This window comes from Eurosta solidaginis, chromosome 1, assembly GCF_040869045.1.
Source record: "Eurosta solidaginis isolate ZX-2024a chromosome 1, ASM4086904v1, whole genome shotgun sequence".
Taxonomy (NCBI): Eukaryota; Metazoa; Arthropoda; class Insecta; order Diptera; family Tephritidae; genus Eurosta; species Eurosta solidaginis.
Window position 1 is genome coordinate 146,472,167 of NC_090319.1, and position 17,426 is coordinate 146,489,592.

Genomic DNA, 17,426 nt, shown 5'->3' on the forward strand with positions numbered 1-17,426 from the left:
ATCTGTGATGCTCCCAAAAATATGCAATTATAATTGTGTTCACACATACACGCGCATATGGGAAGCTAAAAACGTAGTAATTTTATAGCTAATGGCCAACTAGTAGATTCTGGAAATGGAAGCGCCTAGAAGATGCGAACGATAAATCACAGAGTATAAAAAGGCAGCAACAGTGGAGGCGCGACAATCAGTTTCATTTAAGCAAGCTAATGGTTGTGAAGTATCAGTGTTATTGTGAAGTACTTTAATAAAGGCCCTTTTGCATTATTAAATATTGGAGTTATTTATTCAACAGTTTAGCGATACGAACGTTAGTAGAAAGTTGCGAGTAAGATGATTTGCAGTAAATTCGTTACAATACGTACGAAGTATGCAATATGCAATATGCAAATGTAGAGGTGAAACAAAATATTCGCTTATGGCACGAGCGATTAGCACATCAGAACATTGCGCAAATAAAACGAATATATTGATGAGAAGAATTTCCAATGCGAGGCTTGCATTGTGGGCAAGCATTTCCGTTCGCCATTTACACGTAGAGACAGCATTAGTTTTAGCTGCGGTGAGATTGTACATACAGATGTGTGTGGAAAAATGCACATTGTTTCACTTGGTGGTGCACGATATTTTCTTTTGCTTAAAGACGACTATTCTCATTACCGCCTTGTATATTTTTTAAAGCACAAGTCCGAAGTTCCAAGTAAAGTATTTCTTTTATAAAAATGGTTAAAACGCAAACTAAGCATAAAGTGAAGATGATCTATAGTGATAATGGAACCGAGTATGTTAACACCGAATTGAAATCTTTCTTCGCGAAGGAAGGTATTAATCATAGAACTGCCGTGGCTTATACACCTGAGCAAATGGTGCATGTGAACGAGAATACCGAACCATCGGCGAAGCGGCGCATACTATGGTACATCCGCATAATTTGGATTTGCGATTATGGGCGGAAGCCGTGAATACTGCCGTGTATGTGTTAAATAGGACAAGTACGAGCACTGTGAAGAATAAAACTCCGTATGAGTTATGGCATGGAAAGTCTAGCAACGTACAAAACTTTCGTAATATTGGTTCAACTGTTTATGCACACTTTCCGAAACAAAAACGGCAAAAATTTGATAAAAAGGCAGTCAAGTGCGTTTTCGTAGGGTATGGTGAAAACTATTGTGCTTTTCGTGTTTACCATCCAGAGAGGCATATAGTTGAAGTTGTTCGCGATGTAATTTTTAAGAGCAATCAAGAAGCTGGTTCTTCTGAGCTAGATCGTAAAAATGAAGACAATATACCTGTTCAACTGAGTGACTCGAATGAATTAAATGAAGACAATGGTTATGAATTGCCAACTGATGGGAGTAATTCAAACGAAAATGCTGCTGCATGTATCGAGGCAAAGTCTGTTGGTATTGGCTCTGCGAATGAAAATGCAGATCAAAACGATGACACAGTCAGCGTTGACAGAATGACGACGCCGCACAGTGCCGCGACTCCATACAAAAGATGGACAAAAATAGAGGGAGATGTCCGAATTGGCTGAAACTTCACACCTTAAAGTATTATATCACGCTAATTTCAAAAATGAAATCAGTTTTTCTGTACCAGTTACTCATTTCGAGAAAATCGCATTTTTGTATGAAAATAGTTATTGCGGACATGTGTTGATATAAGTAGAATGAGTCGTCAGAATGGGCCATTTGAGACAAAAAATCTGTTATTCAATCCCGGTTACCAATTAATTTAAAACAATTTTTTTTACAATTTGATAAAAAGGTCGAATATGCCATAATCATCGTAGACATATGTTTATAAAAAGTGAAGTACTCGCCAGTACTGATTGAAAAAAAACCGGGGTTTTACACGTTATTATATAAAAGTGAAATGTGTAAATGTTCAGAAAAATATAATTTTTAGTTAAAATTTGTCGCACCTTTACATTAGGGTAATTTAATACATTACGGTAATTTTAAAAATTAAGTCGGTTTTTTTTTTTACATTTTACCCGTTCTGTAAAAAAAACAAAATTTTTTGATTTTGATATGTCTTTAAAATAAAGCATAATCGCTGTTGACTATGTAAAAACAGAACTATTTTTTATAATCAATCAGTTTCAGAGTCTTCAGAAGATTCCATGTCGTTGTCTGCTTTATCACTTTCAACAATATATTTTTTAAAGCTGAGATCAGAACCCTTCGAATATTTGTTTCTCTGTTTTATATTTCTTTTAAATGCAACTAATGGATCTGATGAAAATATCAAACGGGTCATTAAACCCGTATTGCTTTGTACTCTTCCATTTTTTCGTGTATAATTAAGCCGATATTTTCTTATGTTTTTGTGTGAACATTCTAAGGCTTCTTCTGATAAAGAACCTGATAAAAACGTGGTAGTACAGATTTAGACAAATAAATCATAACATTGCTTAAAAATCATTACCTATTGGTAAATCAAAGTATTTAATTACATCACATCCATCTACTAAAACTTTATGCACAGAAGTTGGCATGTTATACCAACCATAATTTTTTAGGTATAACTATCTTGTTTCGGTCAACAAACCACTAAACTCTTAGGATTTTATTTCTTTTCCACTGGAGAGGACTCTAAGCACCATAGAAAAATTATGGATTAGAGACTTATCCAGACGAGTAATTTCTACGGCAACGTCAATATTTTCAAAAAAACGTCGAGCTGTATTTCCATCATTAGTTGTGCCAAAACCTTGCTTGACTTGGTCAATTATCAAACCTGTTTTATCTTTGAATTCTTTTTGTATACGGGTTTTAGTTTCAATAAATTTAGCCTTATTTTCTATTCTGACTTGCCATTTCTTAAAAAGCAGACGGTAGGCTATGTGCAGTAAACATTCAAAGAATAGAATCCAGCAATGGAGGGTTGATATCCCAAATTTATAATGATCTGGATATGGTATTTTGTTTTGTTCAATATTGTTCATTTCCGTTGGGCTTGCATGACATATAAAACATCTGCTCGAAGAATTGGTGCTTGTTAAAACATTAGCTACTGTACCGTTAATCATAGTGCAATGCATGACGTAGGAAATTTCAGCTATTCCCCTTTATTTTTGAAAATATCGCATTCCACATCATCAATCATCTGAACCATTTTATTATAATCAGAATGAATTACATCTTTTCCTTCTTTCGTATAAATAAATTTCACTGGTCTACAGAAGAGAGTAGAAGAAGGAGTTCGGTTGACCCATATTTCATTACCTGATGAGGAATCGATGAGCCTTAAATTGTGAAAAAAATATTAAAAAATTTACAATATATGCATTGGAAACTAATTGATTTTATACGAACTTTATTGGTAACAAAGCAATTACGAAAATAAATTCATCTGGGAGGTCTTCCACCGAGAATTTTTGCTTATATCGACTGTGCCCAGAACTACCATCCATTCCCCATTTACATATAAGTGAAAGTTTGCCCCCTGGGTGTTTGTCTGAACAAACTTCTAAAATGTGTTTTGATGTAATTTGCAGAAGAGCCTTTAAATTCACTTCTGCTGAAGTTTTGTTTGAATTTGTTTAACTCATACGTGCTTGGGAAACAATCCGTATGCATATTATTAACAACTTTGCGTAGCTTATTATATTTTTTTTCTGATAAATCTAAATCTAAACATAAGGCCAGCGCTTCAAAGGGCTTATTTATAGTGTTATCAGGCTCTTTTTCACTTTTCGTTACTTTCCGCCCAACATAAGTAATTTCTTCCTTACTATGTTCTTCAAGTATTTTACTTATCTTTCGCGATTTTGACTTTTCTGAAGCTACTGAAAACTTTACTTGCGGTCTGCCTCTTTTTCCCGTACTGGTGCTTGGTATCTGAAATTTATATTCAATTACAAACTTTCACACTACAAAGCATACATTAAATACATTATCGGGATCTTCAGTTTCAAAGACTGCCCATTGAAGCCAAGAAGAATTCCATTTAATAAATCGCTATTTTTATAGGCAGCTTCTTTCCACTTGTTGTTCATGTCATAATTGAATCTATAAACAATTTTCCTCACATTATTTCTATCAAATTCAACATTAGTTAACTTTTCACAAACAAAAGAAAAAATTACTTATATTCTTTCTTTAAGGGGTGTTTCTAACGACAAATCTACCAAATCACTATTTCTGATTTTAATTGACATTTTTATTTATTTATTACAAAAGTTTTATGTTTTGGCTTTCGACACTTTATTTTGAAATGAGATAAACAAGTGTTGATTTACCTGCTGCGGTCACTTGTTTTCACACGTACATACGTGCATTAAGGTGGTTCAAGTTTATATTAAAAAAATGTTGGCTTTTTCAGTATTTTGTTACTCATAATTTACTTTCAATTTTAAATTTAAGAAAAATCGGTTAAGATATAAAGGGTGCTCATTGCTGTTTATATTTTTTTAATCCTTATTTTTTTTGTTAAATGGGTAGAAAAAATATGTCAAATACAAGTTATACATTAAATTTTAAACTCACGTTGAGCAACATCTTTCACTAATAGAGATCAATCAAAAAAAAAAAAAAACAATTGGACCACCCTAATGTGCATTTTTGCAAAGCTCTTTTTGTTTGTGCTTAAGCTAAATATGCAGATGAAGATGAATATATCACATATTTATATTTTCTTTTTGTTCGTTTTTCGTCTAATGCTAAAGCAGTACCAAAAAAAGGCATTTAGTCACTTTTTCAAATTGAAGATTTTCGCGAGGCGGAAGAAGGCGGAAGAGATTTCGATTGTTTCTGTTAGTAGAAGGTCCAAGCTACCATAAACAAAAAAAATTTCACCGACTTGGGTTTTCTTTGTCTCCAAAATTTAACAATTTTCGGATTTTGGTATGTTTAATCATATATTTATTTATTAATAAAAAAAAAATATTTGTATAAATGTTTTTTTTATGAAACATATATTTTTTGATTTGTCGCATATATCTTCATCAAAGTGCAAAAGTTGAGTTTGCTAGGAATAAAAATGTATTTTAAAAAATTTTTTAACTGCGACCACTTTTATGTGCGAAACCCCAAAATGAAATAGTATGTAGAAAATAGGTGTATTTTGAGGGGGTGTGTGAGGCAGAAAGTTGTTTTTATCACAGAACAACTTATGAACTTCTCTTAGTTGGAGTCTTAGCTGTAACTTGACATCAAAACATCTAAGTTTCAAGACAGTCGATTTTTGTATTTTTGTCCACCTTCGCGGTACTGTGCGCCGTCGTCATTTTGACGATTTTCAACTAGAATGACGCTTGGACGATTTTGTAATGAAAAATGACGATTTAAGCCTGCCTTCTACGTTAGATTTATTTTAAATGTTCAAACACCAAGAAATTACATATATTTAAAATTGAGATACAAGCTTTACTGAACATTGTATACCGTATGCCCCTATTACCGTTTACAACTCAACTCTGGTTGGGTTGAAATTTCGCAACTTGGTATTACAGATTACAATTCAACCTGTCAAAAAAAAAATGTCGGTTGAGTCTAACAACTTTTTGTGGCATTACAGTTTACAACCTTGTGTTGGTGTAGTTGTCAAAGACGTCAAAATCTTACAACTGATTACTAGCAGTTGTCTCATACAATTTTGCAGCTGTTTGGAAAAAATTTAACGTCTTACAAGACGGTTCATCACCTAATTTTTAACAAAAATTTTCATAGTTTGTGTCAAAAGACACGTTTCGACCTCCGATTTAAGAATCCGAAAACAAAAATTAAAAATTTTATTTCTAATAAATTTCTAATAAAATCTAATTTCATATGGTTGTTGTATTTTGCCAGATTTTTTGTACACACTAATGCAGGAAGGCGTTGGACCCACCCAGGGTTATTCTTACAAATCGCGGCCAAAGACCGCCAACGCAGAAAGATGTTATGTGCAAAAAAATTGTGGATCGGGCCTCATATTTTGGACCCTCAGGCCATTTTGTGGGTTCTTGTAAATATTCTTCGACAGAAATAAAATTTTTAATTTCCGCTTTCGAATCCTAAAAATGGAGATCGAAACGCATCTTTTGATACCACCTTTGATAAGAGTTAGATGGTACACGGGCTCATAAAACGTTGCCAAAAAAAAAAAACATTTAAAGCCGGTAGTTAAACCTTTTTTAATCAAACAATAATAAACAAGTTTGTACACATTTATAGAAAAAACAACGTTTAAACGAAGGATTACATTGAATAACTTTTTGACTTTATGGAGCGACATTTCGAAGTTGGACGAGGCTGGCCGCATTTCAAATCTGCAAAATAACTTCATTTGAAGCTCATCATTTGTCAATGAAACATTTTCTTACTTGATGCTTGATAGTTCCCAGGGATTGGAATGATCACGCGACTGTTTTCCGTATTCGCGACATGTCAATCACCTACGTTTTCGCCATTTAAAACAGATTTCATATCATATAATATCTTGTAATAACAAAAGCACTTTTGCAAATGCTTAAATTTTTGCCACAAATTGATCAGCTGTTCATTTATCTGCCAAATCATCACTTTCTGAAGTTGGCAACTCAATTCAACTTCAACTGAAATAAGTTGTAATTCGTAATACCAAACAGGAGTTGAGTTGTCTGAAAGTTGAGTTGTTTTAATTACAACCCAACTTAGTTGAGTTGTATACCGTAATAGGGGCATTACCTATAATAAAAATATGCTAACTTTTGCTCTAGACGGAGCCAATAGTTCTCAGAGAATTACCTACTCAAATGAAAAATATAATGCGCTATTGGAATTGCAGTTAAAAAGATGCTCGCTGGCTATCCTTAGAGGCAGTGGTATACAGAGTTCTAGAACTTTATGAGCTATTAAAAATATTTTTTAACTTCGCTGTTAATGTTGACAAAATAGACAGTGCAAAAATGTTGTGAACAGAGCCTTAGCTATCATATGTACAATACTTTTTACTTCCACCAGCTGTCAAAATATACGCCATCTTTCTTTTTGTTTTTACTTCTTCTGGTATATAATAAAAACTTTTTTCCGTTTTTGCACTTGAAGATCTCGCACGCATTTTTATTTCAACAAAAAACCATTCTTGATAAATTGGATGATATGAATGAAATTTATCACTCCTTCCTGAAGTATATCCTTAAAAATTTTAATAAAGTTGATAAAATTTGCCAGAGTGAGGGGCTTCAAGTACATAATATATATTAAGAAATAAAAATACTATTTTTAAGTATATTCTATAATTTTGTACAGCCGGAATGTATTACATTAAACAACATAGAAATTATAGATTATAAAAACATTTCAAATATATTGCCTCTAACATTTCCGAGAAGAAGCCAAATATAAACAAGATTGTGTTTTTTTTTATATTGAACTGTGTGATCAAATTAGAAAGCGTTTTGATTTTAACAATGTTGTTCTACAAAACTTAATTTTCATGGATCCCAAAGAAGTTGCTGGAAAAAAATGTATTCTTTGCATATGGTCTTGCAACATTTTTCGCACACAATCGATCAGACAATTGTGCAGGATATTGATAGCGAGTATAGGGAATTATAGTTTTTAGAATTTAAGACATATTTTTAAGACATTTCTAAGGTTCCTCCAGAAGTTTTTTGGAAAACTGTTTCTACTATTAAAAGAGCTGACTCTACTTGAGTTTTTTCTAATTTCTGTGCATTCGTTGCAGATCTAATGTGCTTCCCACACTCTTCAGCGAATGTAGAACGAATTTTTTCTAAAATAAATTTAAACAAAACAAAAACTCGAAACCGTCTGGAAACTGATACATTAAAAGGAATATTGCTAACCCAAGATTATTTAAAATTGAATAACTTTTCCTGTCATAATATTGAACCGCAAATAAATATGTTAAAAAAAATTAGCGCAAAAATGTATAACTAAGAAACTAAAATGATATAGGAGTTTATGCGAAGTTCAATTTGAGCTCAAAGAAAACAAAAGCAAAATAATTGTTAAAATGACTGAAAACAAGTACCTTTTGTATGTAATACAAAATTTATCTTTTAAGACGTTTTTGTTATATATAAAATAAAACGAAATGAATTAAAATTTTATATGTTGTACGTGGCAACAAAAAATAACAATCAAAGACAATTTTCAGAAAAGCGCTTTTAAAGTTAATATTGTTGAAGGAAATCCGGCGATCTCATTTTGATTTCCGGTAATAACCCAACTTCGTCCTAACTCAACTTTGATTGTTATTGGTTTTTGCCATAGATATGACGATTTTTGACGATTTTTTGGGCGGCGTATGACGACTTGGAAAAAAAATATATGGCAACGCCGGACACAGTTCAAGCAGTTAATAGCGACGATGAATCAAACTACGATACAGACGAAGGCAATGCTGCCGAAGGTGGTCAAGGAAAAGATGGGAGGAATATATGTAATATTACACAACGAAACGTTGTTGAGTCGAAACTGAGATCGGGAGTGCTGATATGTAGTGAGCATTAGGCTGATATTTGCTATTCTTTGTTGACAGTGGTAGATGAACCAAAATTCTAACAAGAAGCAATCAAATCGAAAGATAGTGATAAATGGATCAAAGCAATGGATCAGGAGTACGATTCTCTCATAAATGATCATACTGGGATGCTGGTTGATCCACCAGAAAATGAAGATATATTTGATAATCGCTGGGTATACAAAATAAAAGAGAAGAGTGATGGCACTGTTGACCGATACAAAGCTCGTCTTGTGGTCAGGGGTTTTACACAGTGTTACGGAGTTAATTATATGGAAACATTCAGTCCTGTTGTAAGATTTTCTTTGATTCGTGCTATTTTGGCTTTGGCAGCGAATCGTGGAATGAAAATTGTGTAGTTTGATGTGAAATCCGAATTTCTGTATGGCGATTTAACCCATATAATCCCAAATTTTTAAAACTAAATTTTTTAAATGAATTATACAACACTAGTGTGCTAAGAGGCCCCATTATCCAAGTGCTTTAGAAATTTCATTCATATCTCTCGCCGATTTTTAGAAAATGACCGCCCCAAAATTGAGGCGCTGGTCATGCCAGAGAGCAATGAAAATGTATTAAGTAGCTGAGTTTAAAACAAGTTATGAACTTTATTTTATTAAGAAAGATTATAAATTCAGCACAGTTTTCACTTGGTAAAAAATGGAGTTAGTTAAATATGATGCCCAGACTCCTTCAATGCCGTTAGCAAACGGAGAGATGTGATATAAAAGTGAACTTTGAATTCAGCTGGTAGTTTGGAAATAAAATTTGTAACGACGGACCCACCAACTCCTAGGTCGGGATTATTATTACCAGAGGAGGCTCCTTTATAGGGTTCAGCTTGAACCAGATATCCAAGTAGAGTTGCCATTCACCAAATCTTATAACCAAATCGGATCGGGTTTTCATGGATATGCTTTTTAGTGCTATGGTGCCCGTAATATGGTATCATATATTCATCATTATTTATATCCGCAAAAGGCGAGAAATATGTAATCCAAGTGGTAATTACTTTATCCCATAACGGCGAAATCTTTGTAAACTTATCACCCGGATCTAATGAAGTATTGTCGCTTACGTGCGTACATCTTAAAATTTGCTCGAACCGTACTCTAGGCATAGAATTAGCAATACCAGGATGATATGTATCAGCACCGCTATCCCAAAACATTCGATATCTTGAATAAGAAAAATACCCACTTCTATAATCGTTGAGAAAGTCAGGCTTCTTCCAAACTTGCTTTTCATATGTTGGAAGGTCTTTGTTTTGCCATTCGCTCTCCAGAGGTGGTTTTTTCTTTAACTTTCTTGGTCTTGATAGCATAGCTTCAGTTATGATAGAGGAACGTTATCATCACTATCATCCGAATCTAATTCATCTTGCCGCCCAAAATATTCTCTTTTCAATTCAATGCCACTTTTTATTATTATCTGTAACTGTCCTTCAGTTTTCAATTGATTTCCTGGCATATGATTCAAATCTCCTTCAACAGCGTCGTCCTCGTCACTATCCCCATCACTTAGCAAGTGATATTCGGTAGTGTAGATGTAGACAGCAGCATCCATAATATCCATTGTCTAATATGTCGATTATATCAGTTAAGTGAATTATCGATTACGGAATCCCCACACAATTTTGAAAAATTCGAACGAAAGAAAGCGAAAATGGTTGCATATCTCCACTAAATCTGAACAAATTTTCTTAAAAAGTTTGTACAAAATCATGTGAGCAGCTGTGCTCAGCGCTCCAAAAATGGGGCGTCGCAAATCATCGCTCACAAAACTTCACAGAAACAATATGCACATTTGTGTATTTTAGTTTAGCATTTCACATAGATAAAACTATTATCATAAATCACAAAACATCACATTTATAAAAAAAGAACCACACAAAATTACTTATTATTTCGCGACATCGTAAATCGTACAAATCACCAATCATTGAAAACAAAGCACGTGCTGGTGTTGCCGCTAATTCCAAAAACACCAAACTGAACTATTTACTGATATTGCTTCACTAGCTTTTTAAATAACTTATAAATACAAGGCGTTTTAAAAATGGCACGCTGGGCATATATGGGTTAAAAGAAGACGTATACATGAAACAGCCAGTTGGATACGAAGATGGAACCGAAAGAGTGTGCAAACTAATTAAAAGTTTGTTCAGATTGAAACAAGCAACCAGGTGCTGGAACGAAAAGTTTACACGATTCATAAAAACGTTTAAATTTGAAGCATGTAAGGTTGATGCCTGCGCTTTCGTTCGAAGAGAAGGCGGTGAGGTTACAATATTAGCTATTGACGTCGATGATGGTTTAACAACTTAATAACTGAAGAGAGCATCAAACCAGTTATTGATTTCTTATCATATCACTTTGAAATAAAAATTGGAATAGCCAATAACTCGCAACGTTTAGAAAGTTCAATTAAACCAACACCAGTTATGTTTCCATATCGCGAGGCCGTGGGTTGCCTGATGTAACAAAGCATGGGTACAAGGCCGGACATCACATACGCCGTTTCATTGGTCAGTCGTTTTATGGAGAACCCTTCAGCCGAACATAATACGGCAGTGAAACGAATTATAAGATACATCAAATGAATGGCCGACTATGGTATATTTTTAGCAAAGTCTAACAATTTTAGTTTATACGCCTTCAGTCACTCAGATTTTGCGATGGATCTAGCAACACGGAAATCGACTTCGGGTCATGATTTATGTTGTGACAAGGAGTAATAAGTTGGAACTCTGAGTTACAAAAATGGGTTGCGCAATCTACTGCAGAGGCAGAGTACATAGCGGCATCAGAAGCCACACGCGAGCTAGTGTGGCTTACGAGGCTCATGAAGGTGTTAGATGAACGTTTTCGTAATGATATTCCGGCATTGTATGTTGACAATCAAAGTGCAGTAAAACTTGTGAAAAATTCGGTATATCATAAACGTACGAAACACATAGATGTTCGTTATCATTCGTTCGTTATAAATTTTATAAAAATAAAATTACAATAAAGTTATTCAGTTCAGAGAATCAGTTAGCCGATATTTTCACAAAGGGCCTACCTAAAACTCGCTTTGAGATCTTAAGAAACCAATTGAACATAGTAAAATTAAATTTCTAATGCAGCTTCTTTGATTTTCTGAAAATATTCATTTTGAAGTTTTTGCATTTTTTTAAATTGATTTTTGTGTAAAGAAAAATTCATAATTAAAAGATGGGAGTGTTAACAGTAAAACAATATCACCCCACATATTGTACTTATATATTCTAAAACGGTACTATGTTTACTGTGTACATTTATGTTGCTGAAGTATGAGTTCTAATAAATAAGTTCAGTTCACATATTTAACTCAAACGAATCGGTCGTGTGTTCTTTTATTTATTAACGTACAGTACATCTCGCATTATCAACCCAACGCGTTTCACAGAATTTCAATAGTCGGGTCTGTTTAGCATCAGGTTTTGAAGTTAGAATGTGTTAATTAAGCAGATTTCCAGCCCTGTTTAATTCACGAAAAAAAATCACGATCTTTTTTACAGTTCCTAAGCAGTTTCTGATCGGCGGAATGTCACACGCGTGGCAGATGGCCTGATTTAGATTGTGGTTGTCAATTCACGAATAATTGCATATGCAGTGACAAAATAATACAATTGTATAAAAATGCATGGATCGCATAGCATAGCAACCAACAAACCAAAAAACAACCCTACTAACAGAATAATTATTTAGTCAAAAAACCATTTTAATTAATGAAAAATTATGTTATCTGAACAGGTGTCCGGAACCCCGACCCCCTTCCGCCCCTGTTAAAAACACTTCAAAATTTCAACACCACAAAAGTTATTATTGAGCGTTATGGCCGGTTTTTCTTTATTTAAATGATTGCTTTGTGGATAAAACAAGTGTTATATCTTATCCGTCAACTGCCTGACAGGATGTTCAATATGGCAACTTTTTAGCATTTTGGCAGCGTTTTGACAGGGTATTCAATATAGCGGCGAGCTATCTTTAGCGGTTGATAGAAAGAGATATAGAATGAGACAGCGATAGTCAATTAAAATTCAGGTGATCCATTCTATTTGTAATTTTGACGACTATGCAGAAGTTGTTATCACACTTGTTTTATCCACAATGAATGATTGTTAAACACAAAAAAAGTTTACTGGAAAAGCATTTTTATTGAAATTGTCTGAAAAATTTAATATCAAAAAAGGAATTGACAAATATTTTAACATTTCTGTTTCGAAAATTGGCATGGTTATAAATACGTATTGCCAGTGTGCCATATAAAAAAAGTATTACGCTACTTAACGTTCTCAATTGGTAATTTAACAATTGAAGAATAGGCAATTTATGATAAGTCTTAGTACAAGTTCCTTCATACACATTCATCTTAGCTGTGTTGGGTAAAATAGTGTATCTATACTGGTTTGTGAGTTGGGCAATATACTCTTTCATAGAAAAATATTTTTTTAAATAAAGTGGTTCGTAACTACTTACTGGCTGAATTGGCGCTTAACCGTTTAAATGGTCCAACAAGGCGCACCAGTCGCTTCTTCGTTGGGTTAGCTGGCGTCAATTGGTCACCCCAAGGGAATTTAAATCGTTTTCCACCTGATCCTTCCAGCGGAGTGGGGAATCCTCTCTCCATAGGGCAGTTCCAATAAAAATACTATCTTAGTCGGAGCATCATCTTTCATTCGCATATCATGGTTAAGCCTGCGTGTTCGCTGTATTTTAATTCACTGTACTATATTGATATCTGCGTAAAGCTCGTACAGCTCATCATTAAATCTTCTACGGTAGTCGCCGTTGCCAACGCGTAGAGGTCCGTAAATCTTTTGCAGAATTTTTATCTCGAACATTGCAATGGTTCGTTATTATAGTCAATTAAAGTAGGCTTGGAAGTTAGTTGTAGGTTAGGTTTTTTGACAGAAAAGAAAATTGTCTTTCAAACCAAATCTGCTTTAGCGGAGAGAATTCAACCTTTCAAAGTAATTTCAATCTTTGACGTGTGCCGACTAACGGTCGTTCTGATATCAACGGGGGCCTGCAAAACTGTAATCCAGTAGGGAAATCGATAACTTAGGAATAGTTTCTATCAACGAAACACTTTTTTTTCGTGGCACATATGAAGAAAAACGGGGAAGGGGCCCAGAGGAATAGAAAAAGTCGCTGTAGGACTATGCCATGGAAATAGACGTAATTAACGACGTTTTCGGAATTGGTAAACTCCAACGGAATCACCGTAGATCTATACACTTTGATGTATTTAAATTTAATTTTTTTATCTTTGGTATCTATTTTTGTAGTTATAGTATTGACCTTATTTGGTCAACTCACTTTCCACAGTGTTCATTTACAAAATCCATCTTACAACAAAAAAAAAATTATTCTACTTATTTTTAACATAACGGTAACATTTTGATGTATAGCAAGAAAGCAATAAATTGTCTTTATGAAGTTTCAGCTGAATTCGGCTACATTTTCATGTTTTTGGCATGCTTTATATAGTCAAGGGCCCTGTGCTAAGTAACTTATCCGCATGGTATATATAAAAAGGAGAGAAAAAACCCACAAGAGCCGAATATTTTTTGATGTTGCACAATCAGTGAAAGAAAAATCAGGAAGCATATGTCATATGTTTGGAAACCATGAAGACAAATCACGACTTTCATTAAAGATTGGGAATGCTTCTCTATATTCATGGAATTACATTATACTATTCCAAAACACATAAACATTGGGTTTGGTTAAAGTACTTCAAGCCATCCATTAATGGTGATTTATAATACCTATTTCACACAGAGGGTTAGTGAAATAATTAGTAAAGTTTTATACATTAAAGCCGATGTTGAACTGAACCTTCTATACAAAATACAATTCTTAATTATCTCCCTATTGCTTTATTGAATGTCTAATGAAGTCAAAAATCTAGTAGGCTTTGCCTGTCGGTCGGATTTTAATGTCAATGTAAGAAATGACAATGAAAAATATATTATGTAAAAACACCAAAAAAGCTAAAAATTTTACTATCGCTGCATTTGCAGGCTTTTTCAACAATAGGCAAATATTTGGTTAAGTACAACATCTGTGAATAGTTGGTATGTATTTTATTATTGGTTAAGAGGAAACGGCTGCTATCCATTTTAACTATTTTCTCTATTAGCGTAATATCTTTTTGGGGCTGCTGACAGATGTTCGCTTAATGAAGCAAGTGGCCCTGTATGAAAAGGAAAACTTAATTATTTCATTAAGTAAATTGTGATTCGATTAGGTTTCTGTGCGAAATTGCTATAAAATGCAACCAAAAAATCACAATTTTTGTCGAGGGAATGCACACTCAATTCATTCAATCTTTTTACATCTCTAGTCCAAACAAAATATATAAGCGAGCGAACTCATCCCATTTATCACTTATATTGGACCAGGCAAAATTTGAACGTCAGCGTTAACTTTCTGCCCTGTATTCAGAAATGGTGGAGCCTACGAAAAAAAATTCAGGCTGGACTTGTGAAGAGTTCCATGATGTTCAACTTCGTAAATGCAAGGCGCGATAACCTCTGAAGAGTTTTCAGTTCGGGCTTCTCTTCCAATTTGCGTCGTGCTTCCTTTAATTCTTCCTAAAAATTGGCGGTATGGCATCCACATGTTTTACGACGACTGTTGACTGTCAAGCGGCGACCCCTATAGAATTGATGTATTAAAAAAAAACGTGTTTCAAAATTTTCGATGATTTCCCAGGGCTTGAAACCAGAATCTTTGTTGTGGTAGGCGGAGTAGCAACCACGGCACCACGGAGGCCGCCGCAACCCCCATATGTAAGCCAAAGATACGAGATATTTGATAAAAACTAAATTTTGCTACTCAAAACACCAACACACGATTTATTGTGACCTAAGGGCCAAAACTACAATGCAATAGTAAAGGCATATGTAAGTTTGCGAACTTTGGAGTAGAGGTTTCTTTTAAAGTAGTAGCGATTCAAACAATTATAATCAAGAATACATATTTTATTGCAAAATCATGCAGTTTTAACCCATATAAACCTTTAAAAACGTTCGTTGTGCTGGTTGATTTAGGTGAGGCCTTAGATTATAAAAAGGTGGAGATTGATGAGTTATTTTTGTACTTATGCTTGTTTATACATACATATATGTATTAACATACCCGGTTCCACATGCCACGTCAAGGACTCGCTTACATCCTTTTGATCTTAATAAATCGACTAAGAAATTCTTGTAATTCTCTGTACGCGAATTTTTGTCCCCAATAAATATTTCCCAAACCTTGGCAGCCTTACCATCGGCATATTGATCCCGAACGCCCTCCGCTGATATGCCAGCGGAACGAGAAATGAAAATACTATCTGGGGAGGTGAGCATCTTGTTTATTTCGCCTTGAAAATTTAACTAAATCTATGATTAATCAAAAATTGTAGTAAACAACTCAATACTAATATTTGTACGGCCTTTGATCTCTAAGCATATTTTTACGAGCAATAGAATGGCAGTGTTATCATGTCATTTATTAAATAGAACAAAGTTAAGCCGTAAACACAATGCTCTGCCGCCGCGAAATAAACGCGACGAACTTCGCCTAATCAAAAATGGGATTCCCGTAATTAATGAAGGTTAAAACAATGAAAGCGACGAGCGAAATTCACGCGTGAGCTTAGCACTTGCTAAGCGACCATATATGCAGTGCACGGGCTTTACCACTTTATTGGTAGATCTACCAACTGTTTGACCCATTTTAATTTTTCTACCACTTCTACCACAAAGCTCAAAAATCTACCAACATTTCAATATACACATTCCCATTGAAACCATATACTGCGACCATTAGGTAAACGCATTTAATTGCCGAGCACACCCAAATAACATTAAGACGTTACACTGACAAATTTTAAAAATTTGTGCACAAATTCAAACAAGAAATACATTCGTTTATGAAAAACGCACGCAAATATTTTCCTGCGCTATTTTCATCAGTTTTTTGTGAATAATTTTGAACGAAAATAAAAAGAGTTTTAAGTAAACGATAACATGCCGAAGTCGGTTATTTTGCGGCAGTATTTTTGGGACAATGGAAAATTTTTGTTGTAATTGACGTTTCGGGAAATTTTCGTCAGTATTTCAATACAGGAAAAAAGCAAGTATCATATAGGCATAAGCTATGGGTGGGTCGATTTGTATGGAAGAAAGTTAACCGATATCGCGCCATCGATTTTTCGATAGGATTTGGGTTCAGGAAAAAAAAGTTCCACTACGCATACCCAAAAAAATAATTTTCGACCCTGCGAAATTAAATTTTTTTTACTTTTTTTCGACTTTAATTTTTAAGGTTTTTTTCATGACCTACTAAAAAAATATTCATATGTATGCCCTCTCCGACCCAAAAATGTCCGCTCAAAACGTTGGTGACAACTGTTAAAAATAAACTGATAAAATTTTACAATCAAATGAAAATCTTTTTAGTAGGTCATAAAAAAAAAACTAAATCAAAGTCGAAAAAAGGCAAAAAAATTAAATTTTGCAGGCTCGAAAATTATTTTTTTGGGTATGCGTAATGAACTTTTTTCTCCTGAGCACAAATCCTATCAAAAAATCGATGGCGCGATATCGGATAATAAATCGACCCAGTCTAATGTATGTACAAATTTACATGTATTTTTTTGTTTTGTTTACATGTTTTTTTTTTACGTACTATTTCCGTGAAATGTGCTTTATTTGTTTTACATTAAATTATGAATTTTTTTGTACAAATATAAACTGTAGCTTTAGGGCTGATTACATTCACGACCCCGGTGTAGCCGCCACATCTGTCATATTATTTTTATACTCAGCTGAGCAGAGCTCACAGAGTACATTAATTTTGTTCGCATAAAGGTACCCCGTAACGGCATAAACTAACCGAGATAGATATAGACTCCTATATATCAAAAGATCTGGGCGAAAAAAG

The 17,426-nt window shown here is 34.1% G+C and overlaps 1 protein-coding gene across 2 annotated transcripts in view; it reads right to left on the minus strand.

The window, feature by feature from the left end:
• The window catches only part of Gnmt (Glycine N-methyltransferase), a 524,032-nt gene extending 508,152 nt beyond the window's left edge, over positions 1 to 15,880 (minus strand). Inside the window, exons 1-2 of one of the 2 annotated variants that reach the window (XM_067759929.1) lie at positions 15,633 to 15,776; positions 3,234 to 3,253 (exon numbers count right to left, since the gene is read on the minus strand). In XM_067759929.1, coding sequence (XP_067616030.1) covers positions 3,234 to 3,253; positions 15,633 to 15,644 — 32 coding nt within the window. In that variant the 5' untranslated portion in view covers positions 15,645 to 15,776. Of the gene's footprint in view, positions 1 to 3,233; positions 3,254 to 15,632 lie in introns of both variants that reach the window. The other variant, XM_067759928.1, reaches the window with a different exon arrangement.
• Positions 15,881 to 17,426: the final 1,546 nt, after the last annotated feature.